Source organism: Furipterus horrens, unplaced genomic scaffold (assembly GCF_987537825.1).
Source record: "Furipterus horrens unplaced genomic scaffold, mFurHor1.1.pri manual_scaffold_10, whole genome shotgun sequence".
Classification (NCBI taxonomy): domain Eukaryota; kingdom Metazoa; phylum Chordata; class Mammalia; order Chiroptera; family Furipteridae; genus Furipterus; species Furipterus horrens.
In genome coordinates this window covers 19,552,937-19,568,028 of record NW_028327180.1, presented here as the reverse complement: position 1 = coordinate 19,568,028, position 15,092 = coordinate 19,552,937, and the positions used below count along the sequence as shown (strand labels likewise).

The 15,092-nt window shown below is 40.3% G+C and overlaps 1 protein-coding gene across 1 annotated transcript in view; it reads right to left on the bottom strand.

Annotated features, from left to right (window-relative positions):
- TMEM131L (transmembrane 131 like) overlaps positions 1 to 15,092 on the bottom strand; it is a 138,629-nt gene that overhangs the window by 57,991 nt on the left and 65,546 nt on the right. Inside the window, exons 4-7 of the mRNA XM_090288506.1 lie at positions 12,841 to 12,909; positions 8,341 to 8,464; positions 6,961 to 7,077; positions 5,967 to 6,077 (exon numbers count right to left, since the gene is read on the bottom strand). Coding sequence (XP_090144632.1) covers positions 5,967 to 6,077; positions 6,961 to 7,077; positions 8,341 to 8,464; positions 12,841 to 12,909 — 421 coding nt within the window. The remainder of the gene's footprint in view (positions 1 to 5,966; positions 6,078 to 6,960; positions 7,078 to 8,340; positions 8,465 to 12,840; positions 12,910 to 15,092) is intronic.

The following is a 15,092-nucleotide window of genomic DNA, read 5'->3' as shown; positions in this document are numbered from 1 at the left end:
TGACCAGAACATGATTCCTACTCTTAAGGAGCTTATAATCATAGTATAGAAAAACATATGCATAAAAACAAAAGCTTTTCAGTATTCCTCTTGCTAAGATAGTTTTTAGTAAGAAGTGAGTCAATTCTCCTGGAAGGCAAAAAAAAAAAAAAGGAACAAAGCCAACACTGAGTTTAAAGAGGGAACAGGAAGCTGTGTTCTAGCAGCCAGGAGCCTCCACCAGCCTGTAAAATGCAGAAGAGGGAAGAGAAATACCCACACCCACACCTCTTGGTATTTCTCTCTAGACTTCATCTGCTTCCTTTTTCCTCTACTCATCGACCCTCTACCTCTCCTCCTCCCGACCTCCCATTCCATTGACTCACTCTCACCTGTGGCTCTGATGAACAGAAGAAACCTTTTTAGATTCAGGCAATTTCCTTGCGTTTAGAAACTATATTCAGAGGTAGGTAGTAGAGGGAAATTAGGTAATGGCATATGCTTACCTAACATGCAGTCGTAACTTTCCAGAGTCTGACAGCCTATGATTTTGATGTACGGAAGATCAAACAACTTTTATCATGCCAAGGAATGGTCTTAAATACGTTAGGATGACACACAGACCTGCAAGGATTCTCAGTTGTTCCACCCAGAAATTCTGCTTTATTTCATTGAATGAACTATGTAATATGATCAGGAAAACATGGCAGCTACAGAGGCCTTTATCCTTCCCTTTTCTCTATTTTCCATCTCCGAATCCTACATCAGACTTTTGCAACTTATTTGTTTGTGAAAAATCCAAATATTTCCATTCCTCCTCTGTCAAACGGTGATGGAAAAAAGCGCTCCTTGCTCTCCTCCCAGACAACCAGACTTCCCTGATGGAGATCAGCATCTCCAGAGGCAAGGAGCTGGGGAGCAACCTGGGCCCCCTCCCAGGCAGCAGGCTCCACGCAGACCCAGGACCTCAGTCCTTGCCCAACACCTGTCTCAGGCAGGCGGGCACAGGGCCTGACTTCACCACTCCAAAAGCAAAGGCCATGCCAATCTTAAAAGGTTAGGAACTCCTGGTCTGAAATGTATTAGATATCACACTGAATACCCAGAAATAATCTCTCCTTTACGCAATCCAATGACATGACTGTGCTGGTGCGGAGGACATCCTTCATCTCATACACACATACACTCAGAAAAAAATACTGAAAGGAGATGACAAAAAATATATATATATTCACCCCAGTTACCTTTGTTGAATGTGACTGTGGTCTTGGGCATATTTCTAATTTTTCAGTTCTCTGAGTCCCTTGTTTTCTTTTAACTACATTATCCTTTCATATAACCAGATTCTTTTAGACAAGTCAATATGATAGCATGTTGGAACACACATACACACCCCTTTATTATGTTACCTCATAATTCTATATTTCACAATAAATGTTACTTTACAATGATTCCAATAACAGTAAGTTCTTTGAACTCTCTGAGATGAGCTTATTGCTTTAGCGACCCTATATGTCAGATTCTGAGACAGTGCCAATGTCAAATATTCTGTTTTGCACAAATAAATCTCTTAAACATTCCCTAAAACTCAGTGGCTTGGACCCAAAATAGTACTGAAGAAAACGTGAAAAAGTAGAATCTCTTGCTTTTCCATGAGCCTAATACAAACTGTATTTACATATTATATCCTATCATGTATTTTATAGTTACAATCATAGAGTATAGTCGAGCTTGTGGTCTACTAATCACTTGTCAGAGATTTCTACATAAGCCTCATAATTATAACTTGGAAGAATTACTTCATATTCTACTATGTTGACATACTCAAATTTATCAAATCCTTCTTTCCACTGTTGAGACTTTAAGCTGCTCCTAAGATTGTTTGCCATTTTAAATGCTGCAAAACAAGAAAACACATTTCATGTGCATTTATCTTTCCTGCAGCATGAATTACTAAGTCAAAAGACAGAAAAATCATTACAACACTTACTTATGTGGGTAAAAATTGAAAGCACACTGAACAGGAAGTGCCCATCCCGGCCCTGTTCTCAACCTCTACCACATAACTTAAACTCTAAATCCATCCTACAATTTCTAAAATAAGAATGATACCACCTGCCCTGGTAGTAAATCTGCTGAAGGTCAAACCGGTTAACGTGGCGAAAAGGTGAGGTGATGCAAACCTTAGATGATACGAGGGGCAGACGTGCTATTTGAGGACGTCAACTCAGATGCCCGTTGACTCATCCAGCTATTAAAAACTCTGGGGGCCTCAATGTACTAAACACAAAGTTGATGCTGAGATGATAAAAACAATAAAGAAATGGCCGCTGCCCCTCATGGAAGAGCAGGAGAGGGGACGACATGGGACAGTACCTGGGAAAGCAGGGATTTGAACCAAGTGCCATGGGGACTGGAGCACAGACCTGCCTGGGAACCTGGAGAGGTTTCAGGGGACATGGCGTCTGAACTGGGTCTTGAAAGATGGAAACCAAAGGACAACTGGCATTTGAATGGGAAAAAGCTTATGGAGGCGAGATGGTTTGTAAGAAGGGATACCATGCTCTGGCATCGATGAGAGGAAGGCCCTTGTACGCCAAGCGCAGGCGCTTAGACTTTATCCTGTAGACAATAGGGGACCCCGCTGGCACAGGGAGCAGGGAAATCATGAACAGCTTTGTTTAAGAAGCCACCACCAGCAGCAGGGTGGCTGGGGACTAGAACGGAGAGAGCCTGGCTCAGAGGAAGTCCAGGTGCCGGCGATGACAAGACTGCAACCCAAGCAGCAGAGGAGCCTCAGCTCCTCACTTAGACCCACTGCGACGTCTTGTCTGCTGGCAATTCTCACTTCCTAAAGGTCAAGACCAATGAAAGAGGGAACAAATGAGAAGGTTCCCGAAGAAAAAGGCAATCTTAATTCTTCACGTTTCTCTACTGTCTTCCCAAGAGCAGACCCACACGTGCAGCAGAGAGACCGAGATGGACACCCTCCATTGACTCAGTGATTGCTATGAAACGCCAGACTGGCAAGACTTTAGACAGAAGACGAATTACACAAACACTCTTGTTTTCAGCAGAAGAAAGCGAGCCATTTACTCCCACTCAATGGAGTAGGAAAAACGCAAAACTCAAGATATGAATGGGCAACAGACACAACCAAAAAGGGCTGAAAAGAGCCCACACTACAAAAATAATAAGATAATTACTTGCTCGCACCCTAGTTTATTTCCCAAGATGGAAAAATTTTTTGTTAGTCCAAAAAACAAACTAGGATCTTAACCGTAAGATTCATCTAAGAGAACAGAACCAATCACAGTCTATAGACATTACGGATATTGATACTGTTTTCCCCTATTCAGTGAAATAAGATAAAATAAAATGCACTTATTTTGTTTGAACATTTTTCCTAAATAATACTTTTATTAAAAGAAAAGACAAAATATCAAAAAATGCCCTTTTCAGAGTGCTTTCATGAAGTTATACTCTCTGACTGACTTCACTGAAACAGACTCAGAGATACAGAGACAGACTGACGGTTGCCGGAGGGGAGGGCGGTTGGGGAACGGGATGAAAAAGGTGAAGAAATTGAGAAGAACAGATCGGTGGTTACGGAACAGTCACGGGGACATACAGCACAGCACAAGGAACCAGCGCCCGGGGCTCTCACTCTGAACACTGAGGTCCTGGACGGGTCTACAGCTCCAGCCGCTAACCATCCTGGTCCGTGACCAGAACCTAGCTGAGCTCCTTTACACCTGAGTGATAGTGCAGGAACGTGCATTACATGTGACAAATCATATACATCGCAGCGCTGCCCAAAGGTATGCATTGGTTTTCTGGCTGTTTTCCATTTTCTTTCTCATAAAGGAACTGTGTTGGGTTGGCAGCGGCAAAATATCTGATGTCATCTGGGGTCATTCTGTCAACTCACACTCTGGGTTTTGAAACACAGAGCTATAGCCATCTTTAAAATGTCATCTGAACTGTGGCCTGAGTGCAGCCACATCAGGCACGCCTGCCATTTTCTGTTCTGATCCAGGCTCACCATTTTATGAAATATTTCTGCTCTTTTTCCGTCTCTCATCAGCATGTCACAGCTTGGAGGAGCCGAGCAGCATCTGCATGCTTGGGGCCTTTACTTTCAGACCATTTGTATTCAGGGATCTTTGGGTGCATGTCTTTTTTTTTTAACCCTTTTGCCCATGTTTCAGCCAGATCATTTAACAAAACTCCATAAATTATACCAAAATCCTATTCCATTTAGACCCCTAGGTATAGGTATAAAAGCTTTGAGTGCCAAAAAGTAGAAGCAGACTATAGCCAGTCCAGCGGAGAGACAGTGAGGGCGTGGAAACGGGAGAGGAAGGTGGGAACCACGCCAACAAACAGGATCTACCAGGAACAGTGAATAAACTGCACACTCTCATCAATCAAGGTCTTACTATGAGACCCTTAATGCCATGCATCCTTCAATTAACCCCACTAACTAAAGCACCCTGAACAGCCGGCTCTGCTTCAGGACTTGTGTTTCCACTAACACGACATCTGGCTCAGAAAGCTCCCAATCTCTGTCACCAGAGAAACCTGGATGTTCTCAGCTTGCCCCCCTTTGCTGAAGGACAGCCCTGAGATAAGGAGGAAAATGTTCATAGGAAAAAAACGACGCTGTCAGCATATGCCAGGGAAACCTGCTCTAGCCCTTTCAGGACCTCACAAAAATGCAGGTCAGGTCACATCAGTCTCCTACTTACCACCTTTCAATATGGCCCCACTAGTCTTAGGATCTACACCAAATCTGAATTAGCTAAGTAAAAGAAGTCTTCCTTAAAATCCTTGCAGGAGGGGCCACTCAACTTTATAAAAATAAAAATAATATTAGAATGCTTAATAATTTTGTATGTGTTGACAACACTCCCAGACATGACATTACAGGTGACTTCGTTTTGTCTGTCTCACCCACTGGCATGTAAGTGCCATGAAGACAGAAACACACAGGCGCAGGGACACTGCCAAATGGAGGACAGACCACGGAATGCTGTGACTGACAAAACTCCTAAATAACATTCTCTTTCCACTAAACAGAAAGGAAGGGTAGTCAGTAATATCATAACAACTTTGTATGGGGACAGCCAGGTCCAAGACTTATCATGACAATCACATCGTAGGAATACACACACTGAATCACTATGTTGTACACCTGAAACTAAAATATGATACTGTATGTCAACTACATTTTAACTTTTTAAAAAAGGGTAGGTAAGGTCCCTAATCTATTGATTCAAGAGTTTTTGTAATTTCTAAAGATATGCAGAGTTACAAGGAAATCTGGGTAATCGAAAGGAAAAAATGGCTGAACCTATATGCTATTAATGAAATGTATATTAAAAGAATGGGAGTGTATTATTATATTCCTCCTAAAACATCAAAAATATTTCTTTCCACTAAGCCACACATGGGCAGAACTGAAGCAGGGCAAGGGAAAGATAATAGTAAGACATTCCAGAAGGAATGTCATTACTGGTAACCATGGAGGTTCTATCTTCCTAAAAAGCAATGAGCAAGATTTAACAGGCTCTATAAAGAGGTTCATGGTCTTTATGAAACAAACCCCGAGGACACAGGTAATTCAAAGGGAACTAAGAAACTTATAAAATATGTATACGGCCTAATTATAACAATACTGAAAAAACTGGGAACATTTCTAATTACCAATAGGATTAAGCAAACTATGAAATGTCAACACCATGGACTACACAGCCATTAAAAAGAAATATACGGGGTGGGGGTGATAATGGATTCCACTGACACTTCATAGACATACATAATTTGTATAGATATCAGGATATTTTCAAAAAAGCAAAAACAAAGTAAGAACCTCATCTGACTATGTAAAAAAGGCTGTACATATTATGCAAGATACATAAATTTAGAGGGCTACAAAGTTTGGTGTTGACTAGCATTCAAAATACATCTACTATTAAAATTACCTGTGTTTGTGAAAGCTGAATGCTCTGGACCTGTGGAAGCAGAAAATAAGCATTTGGGAGCTGCTTTGCAGACCCTTCTGTAGAGATTCTGTGAGTACCAATTCCAGATACCTGCAGGGAAGAGAGAGAAAGAAAATTCTTCCTTTGTTAGTTTTGAAACACATTTGCCGTAATTTTAAAATACCTTTCCAAAGGACATTTATTTGCATACATCACCTTGGCCTTCAATACTCTATTTATCCCATTAGTATATTTATCATTGTCTACAAAAAAAAAAAAAAAGCAGCAAAAGTCGCTATATTTAAGCAGAATGTTCCTCATTGTAGCAAATCTTTTCACAAATAGTCAACTGTTCTGATAAGGAACCAGGTGTTTAATGGAATCCAGTAAGAATTAACCACAAAAATGGTTAGGTAGATCACGGCACTTAAATTAGTTTTGCCATGTCCTCTTAAAGATGTCACAGATACAACTTAAGATGAAGATTCCAAACTATTTTGGGGAACAACAACAAAAAGAAATTTCACTGTCCCTTCCTAGTGCCTTGATATTAAGAGTGAGCTCCCTGAGAATCGCCCACAAGTACATAATCCATTTTCCCTGATGGGAAATATTCCTGAACCCAGGTGGGAAGGAGGCCAAGTCTCTAGAAATTCCCCCAGTAGGTCCCACCCTCTGGACTGTTTGTGAGCTGCGGGCTGTGAGCTTTGAAAGCCTACTATATTTTATACTAGAAAACTGTGTGGTAGATTTCACCATTTTGTTCCAATTCCCTTCCAAAACCACAGTGAGCGCCAGGGCTCTGCACAGCCACCTGGGTGCGCCACGGGATGCAGAAGATGGGGAAGGCTGGGAAGTTGGCATCACGAACCGCCTTATAATATTAATGGCATAGGCCAGGTGGCGACATATGCAAGCATCTTTCTTAAACTATCCAAACCCCTTTGTTAAGTCAACAATCAAACTATGTGACAGAAGGGAGAAGTTAACTTACGTGATAGGAAAGGACCCCGTGTGAAGAGGTATTAATAAATAAAGAACTCTCGATGCTCCCTTCTTCAGTAGGTAAGAAAATAATTCTGAAGGAAGTTTTCCCCATTGCTGGAATTACCTGAAAGAGAGGAACCGAATTAGCCATTTGGGGAACCGAGTGGCCACCTGTGAAAAACTGTCTTTCACAGACCTTCTTTTTGACAATTTCTGTGATGCATATTTTACACATCCTTGATTTATAAGTAGCAGGAATCCCTAAGAATCCCCCAAACAGATCAACAATCACAATCTGAGAGAATATTTCAAAGAACATAGTGTGGGCCCTGGCTGGTGTGGCTCAGTGGGTTGGGTGTCATCCCTGAGACCAAAAAGTCGCCGGTTTGATTCCCAGTCAGGACACATGCCTGAGTGGTGGGCCAGGTCCCTGGTTGGGGGTGTGCAAGAAGCAACCTATCTATGTCTCTCTCCCTCTCTTTCTGCCTCCCATCCCTTCTTTCTAAAAATAAAATAAAATCTTAAAAGGAAAAAAGAACATCGCTTGGACTTATGGCAAGACAGTTGCCATGTCCTTTCAACGCAGGGTTGGAATCACATGTCTCCCGGCTTTCCTCTTCCCTCCTCTCCCACACCCACATGTTCCACACCTTGATCTAACACAGTTCCGGCTCCACTTAAAGAGAACCACCAATGTACAAGCGTGTTGACACTAAATAAAAGTCAGAGATAGCATTTATCTGGAGAGACTAATGTAAACAAAATACTGGGCTCCCTCTTACGCCATTTCCTTAGTCACAGTATTTTTTATAACAAATGCATCAGGTAGACAGAAGCAGGCAAAAATAAGTAAATAAAACTCACTGACATTTGGGATCTTCATTAAAAGTTAAAGACCACTGAAGATAAATCTACTAGACTAGGGTCTTGATCTCTGTGTTAATAGTGCAAACTAGCTTTTTAAGGACCTATTCACTGCCTCTTAGTTATACATTTAAAAGAAGTCCTACCCATCTTAGGAGGTTCACCAGGGGAAGAGATCACAACTATGAACTTGTATTAGTTACTGGATTCTTCAACACTGGTTGTCATTTCAAAACAAAAAATATTAAGTTTCTTTAATGATAAAAAGTCATATTCAATATACATCCATAACTATCTAATTTAGACTCTTAAACTTTTTTTCCCAAGGAGCTGTCAAAAGCCACCAAAATCATGAATATGAACAACCAAAAAAAATAAATGTGAACACAAACACACAGAAGGAAAGAGTTTGGGTAGCAGGAAAAGGGGAGACGGGGCAGAAAGTCAAAACTTCAGGCCAAAGAAAGCAAGGAAAGCTGGCAGCCTGCCACAGCATAGTTTCCAAGAGTACATCAACACTTACCCTGCAATGAACAGGAGGCACGTGAAAATGTCTAGCAGCTGTAAACACTGAATTCACCACGACTTCGCTATCCCTACTGGGGTTATAAGCATAGAAAATCTTCGCTGCAGGGTGTCCCAGGAACCTAGGAGGGGCAACCGGGGGAAAAACACAATATATCGTGTGGTTATAAATACAGCTATCCAACCACCCATATATATATATATATATATACACACACATACACATATACTTTAAACCCAAAAGCTGCTGATGCTCATTACAAAGTTAAAAGCAACAATTATCAAATCCTATGATTAATAAAACATTTCATCCACAACAGTACAAAAAAAAAATCCTTTCTTTTACAAGACTTATGCCTACCCACAGTTGCGCCCCATCGGACTTTTAGTTCGAAGTATTCAACCCACCTAGGCCATTACATGCTTGAACTTGGGACTCTAAATCAAATGAAAATATGTTGAGTTATGAAACTGTACTCATAGGAAAACCCAAGTTTCTTAGGGTTTGTTTCCTGAGTAATAAATTTAAAGAGGCTTTTTTGGGGAGATGGATTTCAACGGGCAAGTCTTATAAAAGGAAAACTTCACTGTCGCTAAAGACCATTCTTGTAAGAAAAATTAATACTCCGCATCACTTTCCAGCAATGGTTCTTATCCATTTAAATATCATGAGGCTTTCAGAACGCCCCCAACCTGGAGCTACCCGCAGTGTTCCCTCTAATCATTTTCCTCTGGCTCCTACTGCCCAGTGCCCCATCCGCTCTAGTTAAAGTAGCTGCAACACATAAGAGAGCCTGCACAAATTCACCGAAGTCATTTCTCCAGTTTCATTACCCTCAGTAGCAGAGACCCAAGTGTACCGTTTTCATTAGTAAGGCCCACAAAGGAAACTATATTCTAAATTCAGCAAAGAACTCATCTACATTATGCCTGTATTTCTCTTATTCTGATTTCTCCGACATTAGAAATGTGCGCTTTTCGAAACATGAAGTGAAGTTTGTTTCGCTTACACACAACGGGATTTGCAACATAGTGTATTATCACTATCAAATCCTTGGGATTTTTCTTCTAGCTTTTTCTCCTACTTTTAATCCTGGGTCTCTATTGGAAGTTTCATAAGTCCAATGAGCATTTTAAAAATTAATTCCTTTACAGTCAGTTGCAAGTCAAGTACACATCAGTGTGATTAAAACCTTGAATTTTCAGTGTTCTTAAATAATACAACTAAAATTTCTTCATACTACTGTAAGCATAAAGGGTCATCTTAGAAAGCCCTACCTCAAAAGTACTGGGTTCACGGGGAGGGATATGATTGCGGGAGAGGGGGTGGGTTGGGTGGGGGAGAGAAATTAGGGGAAAAGGGGACAACTGTAATTGAAAAACCAAAAAAAAAAAAAAAAAAAAAAAGTACTGGGTTCACATCTGCCTCTTTTCTCAATTAAATTAAATAAATAAGGACTTCCATGGTTTTACATAAATAGTAAGTATGAATGGTAAAGTTATTACTACTTGTCCTCAAAGCTTTATATCCCATTCACACAATAGGAACACAGATTTTTTGTTTTAAAGGACACAAATGTCTCCCAGAGGAATGTATTATAAAATATGACTGCAAAACTGTAATGCTGTCCTGGCTGGTGTGGCTCAGTGCATTGAGTGCCGGCCTAAGAACTGAAAGGTCGCCAGTTCGATTCCCAGTGAGGGCACATGTCTGGGTTGCGGGCCAGGTCCATCCTTGCAAATGTGAGAGAGGCAACCGATTGCTGTTTCTCTCACACATCATGTTTCTCTCCCTTTTTTCCTCCCTCCTTTATCCTCTCTCTAAAAATAAATAAATAAAATCTTAAAAAAACAAAACAAAACAAAACTGCAATGCCAGTGACTGCTTCCACCAGCAACTCATCAGACCTGACAGAGAAGGCTGACTGAAACCTAGTTACCACTGTGCTATTTTTATTCTATTTTTTAATTCTATTTTTAAAAGTGTTATGAGGATAAGCATTTCCTTCACTAGTGACAACTGGAAGATGCTCTATTAATTCAATACTACAAAAGTATGATTAAAATTTCTTATGAGTGATTAGCACTTTAAATCTCAGGACCAGCAAAATATTAACCCTTAAAATAAACCCTAAGAAATAGGCAGAGGGCAACTGAATAACATGATCCTGATTAAGCATCCTAGAGGGAAATCAAAGCTACAAAAAGCGATGACACTTGCCCAAGGACAGTGTCAAAATAAACAACAGCAAAAGCCGAACTAGGACAGGGAGGATATCAGGAGGAGAACTCTGGCTAAAGTTTTACTCTAATGCCTATAAATTATGACATTTGTCAGGAGTAAAGCAAATGGCTAATGTTTTAAGTGTTCTACTTTAAACTCTGGTTTGTTCTTACTGAGATTTTAAAAACCTCAGCAAAAACAATTTATTCCCACAAGTATATCTTTGATAGATCTTGCTTACAAGAAAAATAGCAATGGTGTGTGCTGGCTTACAAACCAGAAGATTTATTCTGTCACTTCTAGTGAAATGACCTTGGCCAAACTGTGTCACTTCTCTGCAATAAATGTAAGAGCACATTTTAATGCATGGTCAAATATAGACATTGGAAAATCACACACACACACACACACACGTGTGCGCATGCACAGATAATACCTATCCTTCCAGGATTAACATAAGATTCAAATGACAAGAGACAAGATTGTAGTTGGAAAACTATAAAAGTACTACATAAATGTAACTAAATCATCCAAAGGTGATTCGGGTCTAAAAATTAACAACCTTTTCAAATCAAAGTATTCAAACACTTTTTTTCAGCATGCTTTCACCATCGGGACCAGCAAGTGACCTATATAGCTAATTAATATACACAGATAACATGTACATGCATCTATGGGCACTGATTACAAGATTTTTATATTACTGAAGAATAAATACATCATACACAGCCAGCATCCCATGACCTGGATGTGTTATCCTAATCTAACTGTACTTACTACTTCTCCACCTTATTCTATCTACCAAACTGTATTGGACACTCTTGAAAGCATATCCTGCATTAAATTTATTTTTACAATGAAGACCTTCCATAAAAGCAAAGTGCTGTCTCAGATTTTGAAATCAGTGAGGTTTTATTATAAATTTAGCGCCCAATAAAGTTTCTTGACCTAAGAATAAAAAACATAAAAATTCATAAACGAAAAAGCAGGCACCTGGAGTCATAAAGTTAGCAATCTCCCTTCACACTTTTATCTCTTCTTCCTTTAACGGAATCTCCCTAGAAAGCTCAACCAGGTTCTTTAAGTTGCGAATTCATTCCCCCTCACTGCAGCTCTGACCTTTTGATGATCAGAAGGAAAAGGAAAGGAAGACACCCAGATGAACAGAGGAGGGCACATCGGGAGACCACCACTAACTCGCCCCAGCTGTCACCTAACGCCACAGTTATTTCACTCACATAACTTTTCTTATAACTCAGAAAAGCTCTTCGTAAACTGGAAGTGATGTTCCAGGCGGCTAAAGCAAGCAGAGTTTTACACCTGAAACCGTCTTTTCCCTCCAGCCTTGAAACTCTACTAATTTGAAATTCTATCTATTCATTGCAGCAATATTCTGCATCCAGGGAGCTTAACACTTTAAGGTTCAAACTTCGTCACAGCCAACAGGAGTCCTTGAGTTCCTCCCGTTCTGCAGGGCTTCACCCTCCGCCTCCTTCATTAGTCTCTGAGATCCCAGGTTAGTCCCTCACCCGCCACTCATCACATTCCCTTCACCTCAGGGTGCTTAGCACGCTGTGCTGTGAGTGATTACGGCTTATACGCTGGCTTCCCCACTTAGCTCGCTCCCAAAGTCCTAACCATAATACTAATGTCATACAATGTTATTTTGAGTCCTGAAGCATCGTGAGCAGTAAAAATGAGTCGGAAAATGAATCTAATTAAAAGAATTCAGAAATTATCAGTATTTAAAGTTTTTCATTATAATCTGATTTGTTTTAGAAGAACAAGAACTTTCTATTGACTTCCAATTAAATTCCAACCACTATAAATTATTGTAAGGTACATCTATTAAAAAAACTAAAGAAAGGGCTAAAACAATTTTTGTTTTTTAAGATTCCATTTATTTACTTTTAGACAGAGGAGAAGGGAAAAAGAAAGAGAAGGAAAGAAACTAGTGTGTGGTTGCCTCTCGTGTGCCCCCAGCTGGGGACCTGGCCTGCAACCCAGGCATATGCCCTGACTGGGAATTGAACCAGCAACCCTTTGGTTTGAAAGTCAGCACTCAAGCCACTGAGCCAAACCAGCCAGGCCTAAAACAATTCTTATACTTTCCTTTGCGCACAAAATATTCCCTTTAACAACTCCCAGGATTAATTTCCACTGATAGTCTGAATATATTTTTAAAGTATTTATATCATACACATATAAAATATCCTGAAAGCAAATAATACAAATAAAGTAAGTTATTAAAAATTATAAAGAAAAGATACTTACTGAATTCCAAAATCTAGGACTGATGGTTGAAAATGTAAACCCGTTCCACTAAATAGTTTGTCTGAGAAGCTAAAAAAGAAAAGAAAAGAAAAGAGAGGTTAACTTTTATTGTAGTTTTAAAAGCTGAATGCTAAATTAAGAGAATACACTTAAGGCCAACAGTTCTCATGAGATACAATTTTACTCCTTTATAGATGAGTCTGGACTTTAAATGCTGAAATTGAATTATTAAAAGTCAAATATAATTCTACAGTTGCAAAAATCTAAGATACTTTTAAATTATGGTTCATACAACATCATATCTAATACAAAGTTCTGTAAGCATTCAGACAAAATTGGGAGGAATGTAATTTTTAATAGGCTTTATTTCTGAATGAATTCAGATAACATGACTATTTTCATAAACCCAAATTCAAGAAATGATAGTCAACTAAGGTAGGTGAGTGGGGGGTTGGGATGGGGGTGGGGGCTGCAGAGAGAGGGAGCTCTGGCCTTTAGATCTGTTAGACTACTTTTAACAAGGAAAGGATGGGGCTCAGAGCCGGGGTTGCTCCTGAAGGCTGAAACCGGCACCAGATCTGCATTTTTAAGGAAAACAACCATATAAAATCTCACGTGGCAGCTCACATTTTTCTGTAGTTATTAATCGTTATGATGATTTAAATTTCTTGCAGAGTCAAAAGCCACAAATTAACATACGAAAAAGTGTATAAAGAAAACACATAAAAGAAAAAAGCAAAAGCTATAACAATCTATAGACATACTTAAAGACACAAATACAAAATATATAAAGTATATAAAATACAAAGCATATGTGTATATATTATGTGTGTATATATATGAACGTATGTGTATATGTATGTATATGACCTTTAAAAAGCCATGTAATCCAAAAAAATTTAACTGAGAAGCTCCTAAATGTAACCTGTATGACTGTTTCCAAAGACTCAAGCAAGCTTTCCGAAATACAATCTTCCCCTTTTCTCCTCCCACCAAGGAGCCCTCCACCGAGCAGGGTCCCGAGGCTAGTCCAGGAGTGGACATCTGAGTTTCCGACCTGCTTGCCAACAACAGAAGCTCTGTGACCTTCAGCAAGTCTCTCTCCCATTTTCCTTGAAGGTGCAAACAATATGGACAGCAGAGGATCCCTTCCAAATCCCTCATCTCCTAGGGAGAGTCCTGGCTGCCATCTCTTCTTCCTCCCTCCATTTTCCTGCCTCCATCCTCTCTCCTAAGACTCCTTTTTCCTGTCTCTGTTCTCATCTCCCCATGTCTCCCTTATTCTATCTCTTACATCAGCCACATTAATTTTAAAGGTGACATCTCAAGTCTCTATCTGCTTAACTCCTGCCAACCTTTCCTCTTGTGTTGAGCTTAGCAGAGAAGAGGCATGCTATTTACTGGGTCCCCCTCAAACCCCAAAAGGCCAGGACTAACTCCATGACTTGCTTTAAAAAATAAAATAAAAAGCCATTAACACACCCAGGAGCCTCCAGAATATTTTCCAAAGTCACAGGAGGCAACGGACATAAAGAGGTTCCAACAGCAGATGCACCACGCCCTCCCCACTCCAGGCCGAGCTGGCCAGAGCTCAGCCTTCCCCAAGAAAAAGAGAACTTCACATGCCAAAAACTATCTGAGAAGAGTCAAGCTGCTGTATAAATAATAAGTGAAATAATTAATGACAGTCTCCTTCCTGCTGTGTGTCCCAAAAGGAGATTTTTCTTCAGATTTCACACCTAACCTCGGCATCAGAAAGGTTTGTAGGATGACAGTAAGTTACCCAAGATCACACAGCTGCTAAGAGGTAGAGCCAAAATTCCAACGCGGATCTGTCCAGGTCAAAATACGAACCCAGTATGGCGTTTAGGTCCATCTAAGGTCATGAGACCCACAAGGAACCCAGGCGGCCTCACCGGCTGAGTGAGGGCTTGGGCTTCAGAGTCCAGACAAACCTGGATTCCAGGTCCAAGGCCATCACCTTCCAGTCCTGAGTGGGTCAGCTGTTAACTACTCTCAAGTCCCCTTTATCTGCAAAGTGAAGATGACAACCCTGTCTACACCTTGCAGTCCTCCTGAGTCTAATTTTAAAATGTGATAATAATGCCTTTACTTCCTGACTGGCACACAATTAAATGCAATAAATACAAGATCGTGTTACTAAGAGGATGATTCTCACCTAACAAGAAAAGCAATGAGGGCAGATGAGGAGGCCAGTTGAGCTTGTAGTCAGAGCTGAGTCTGGATTTAAA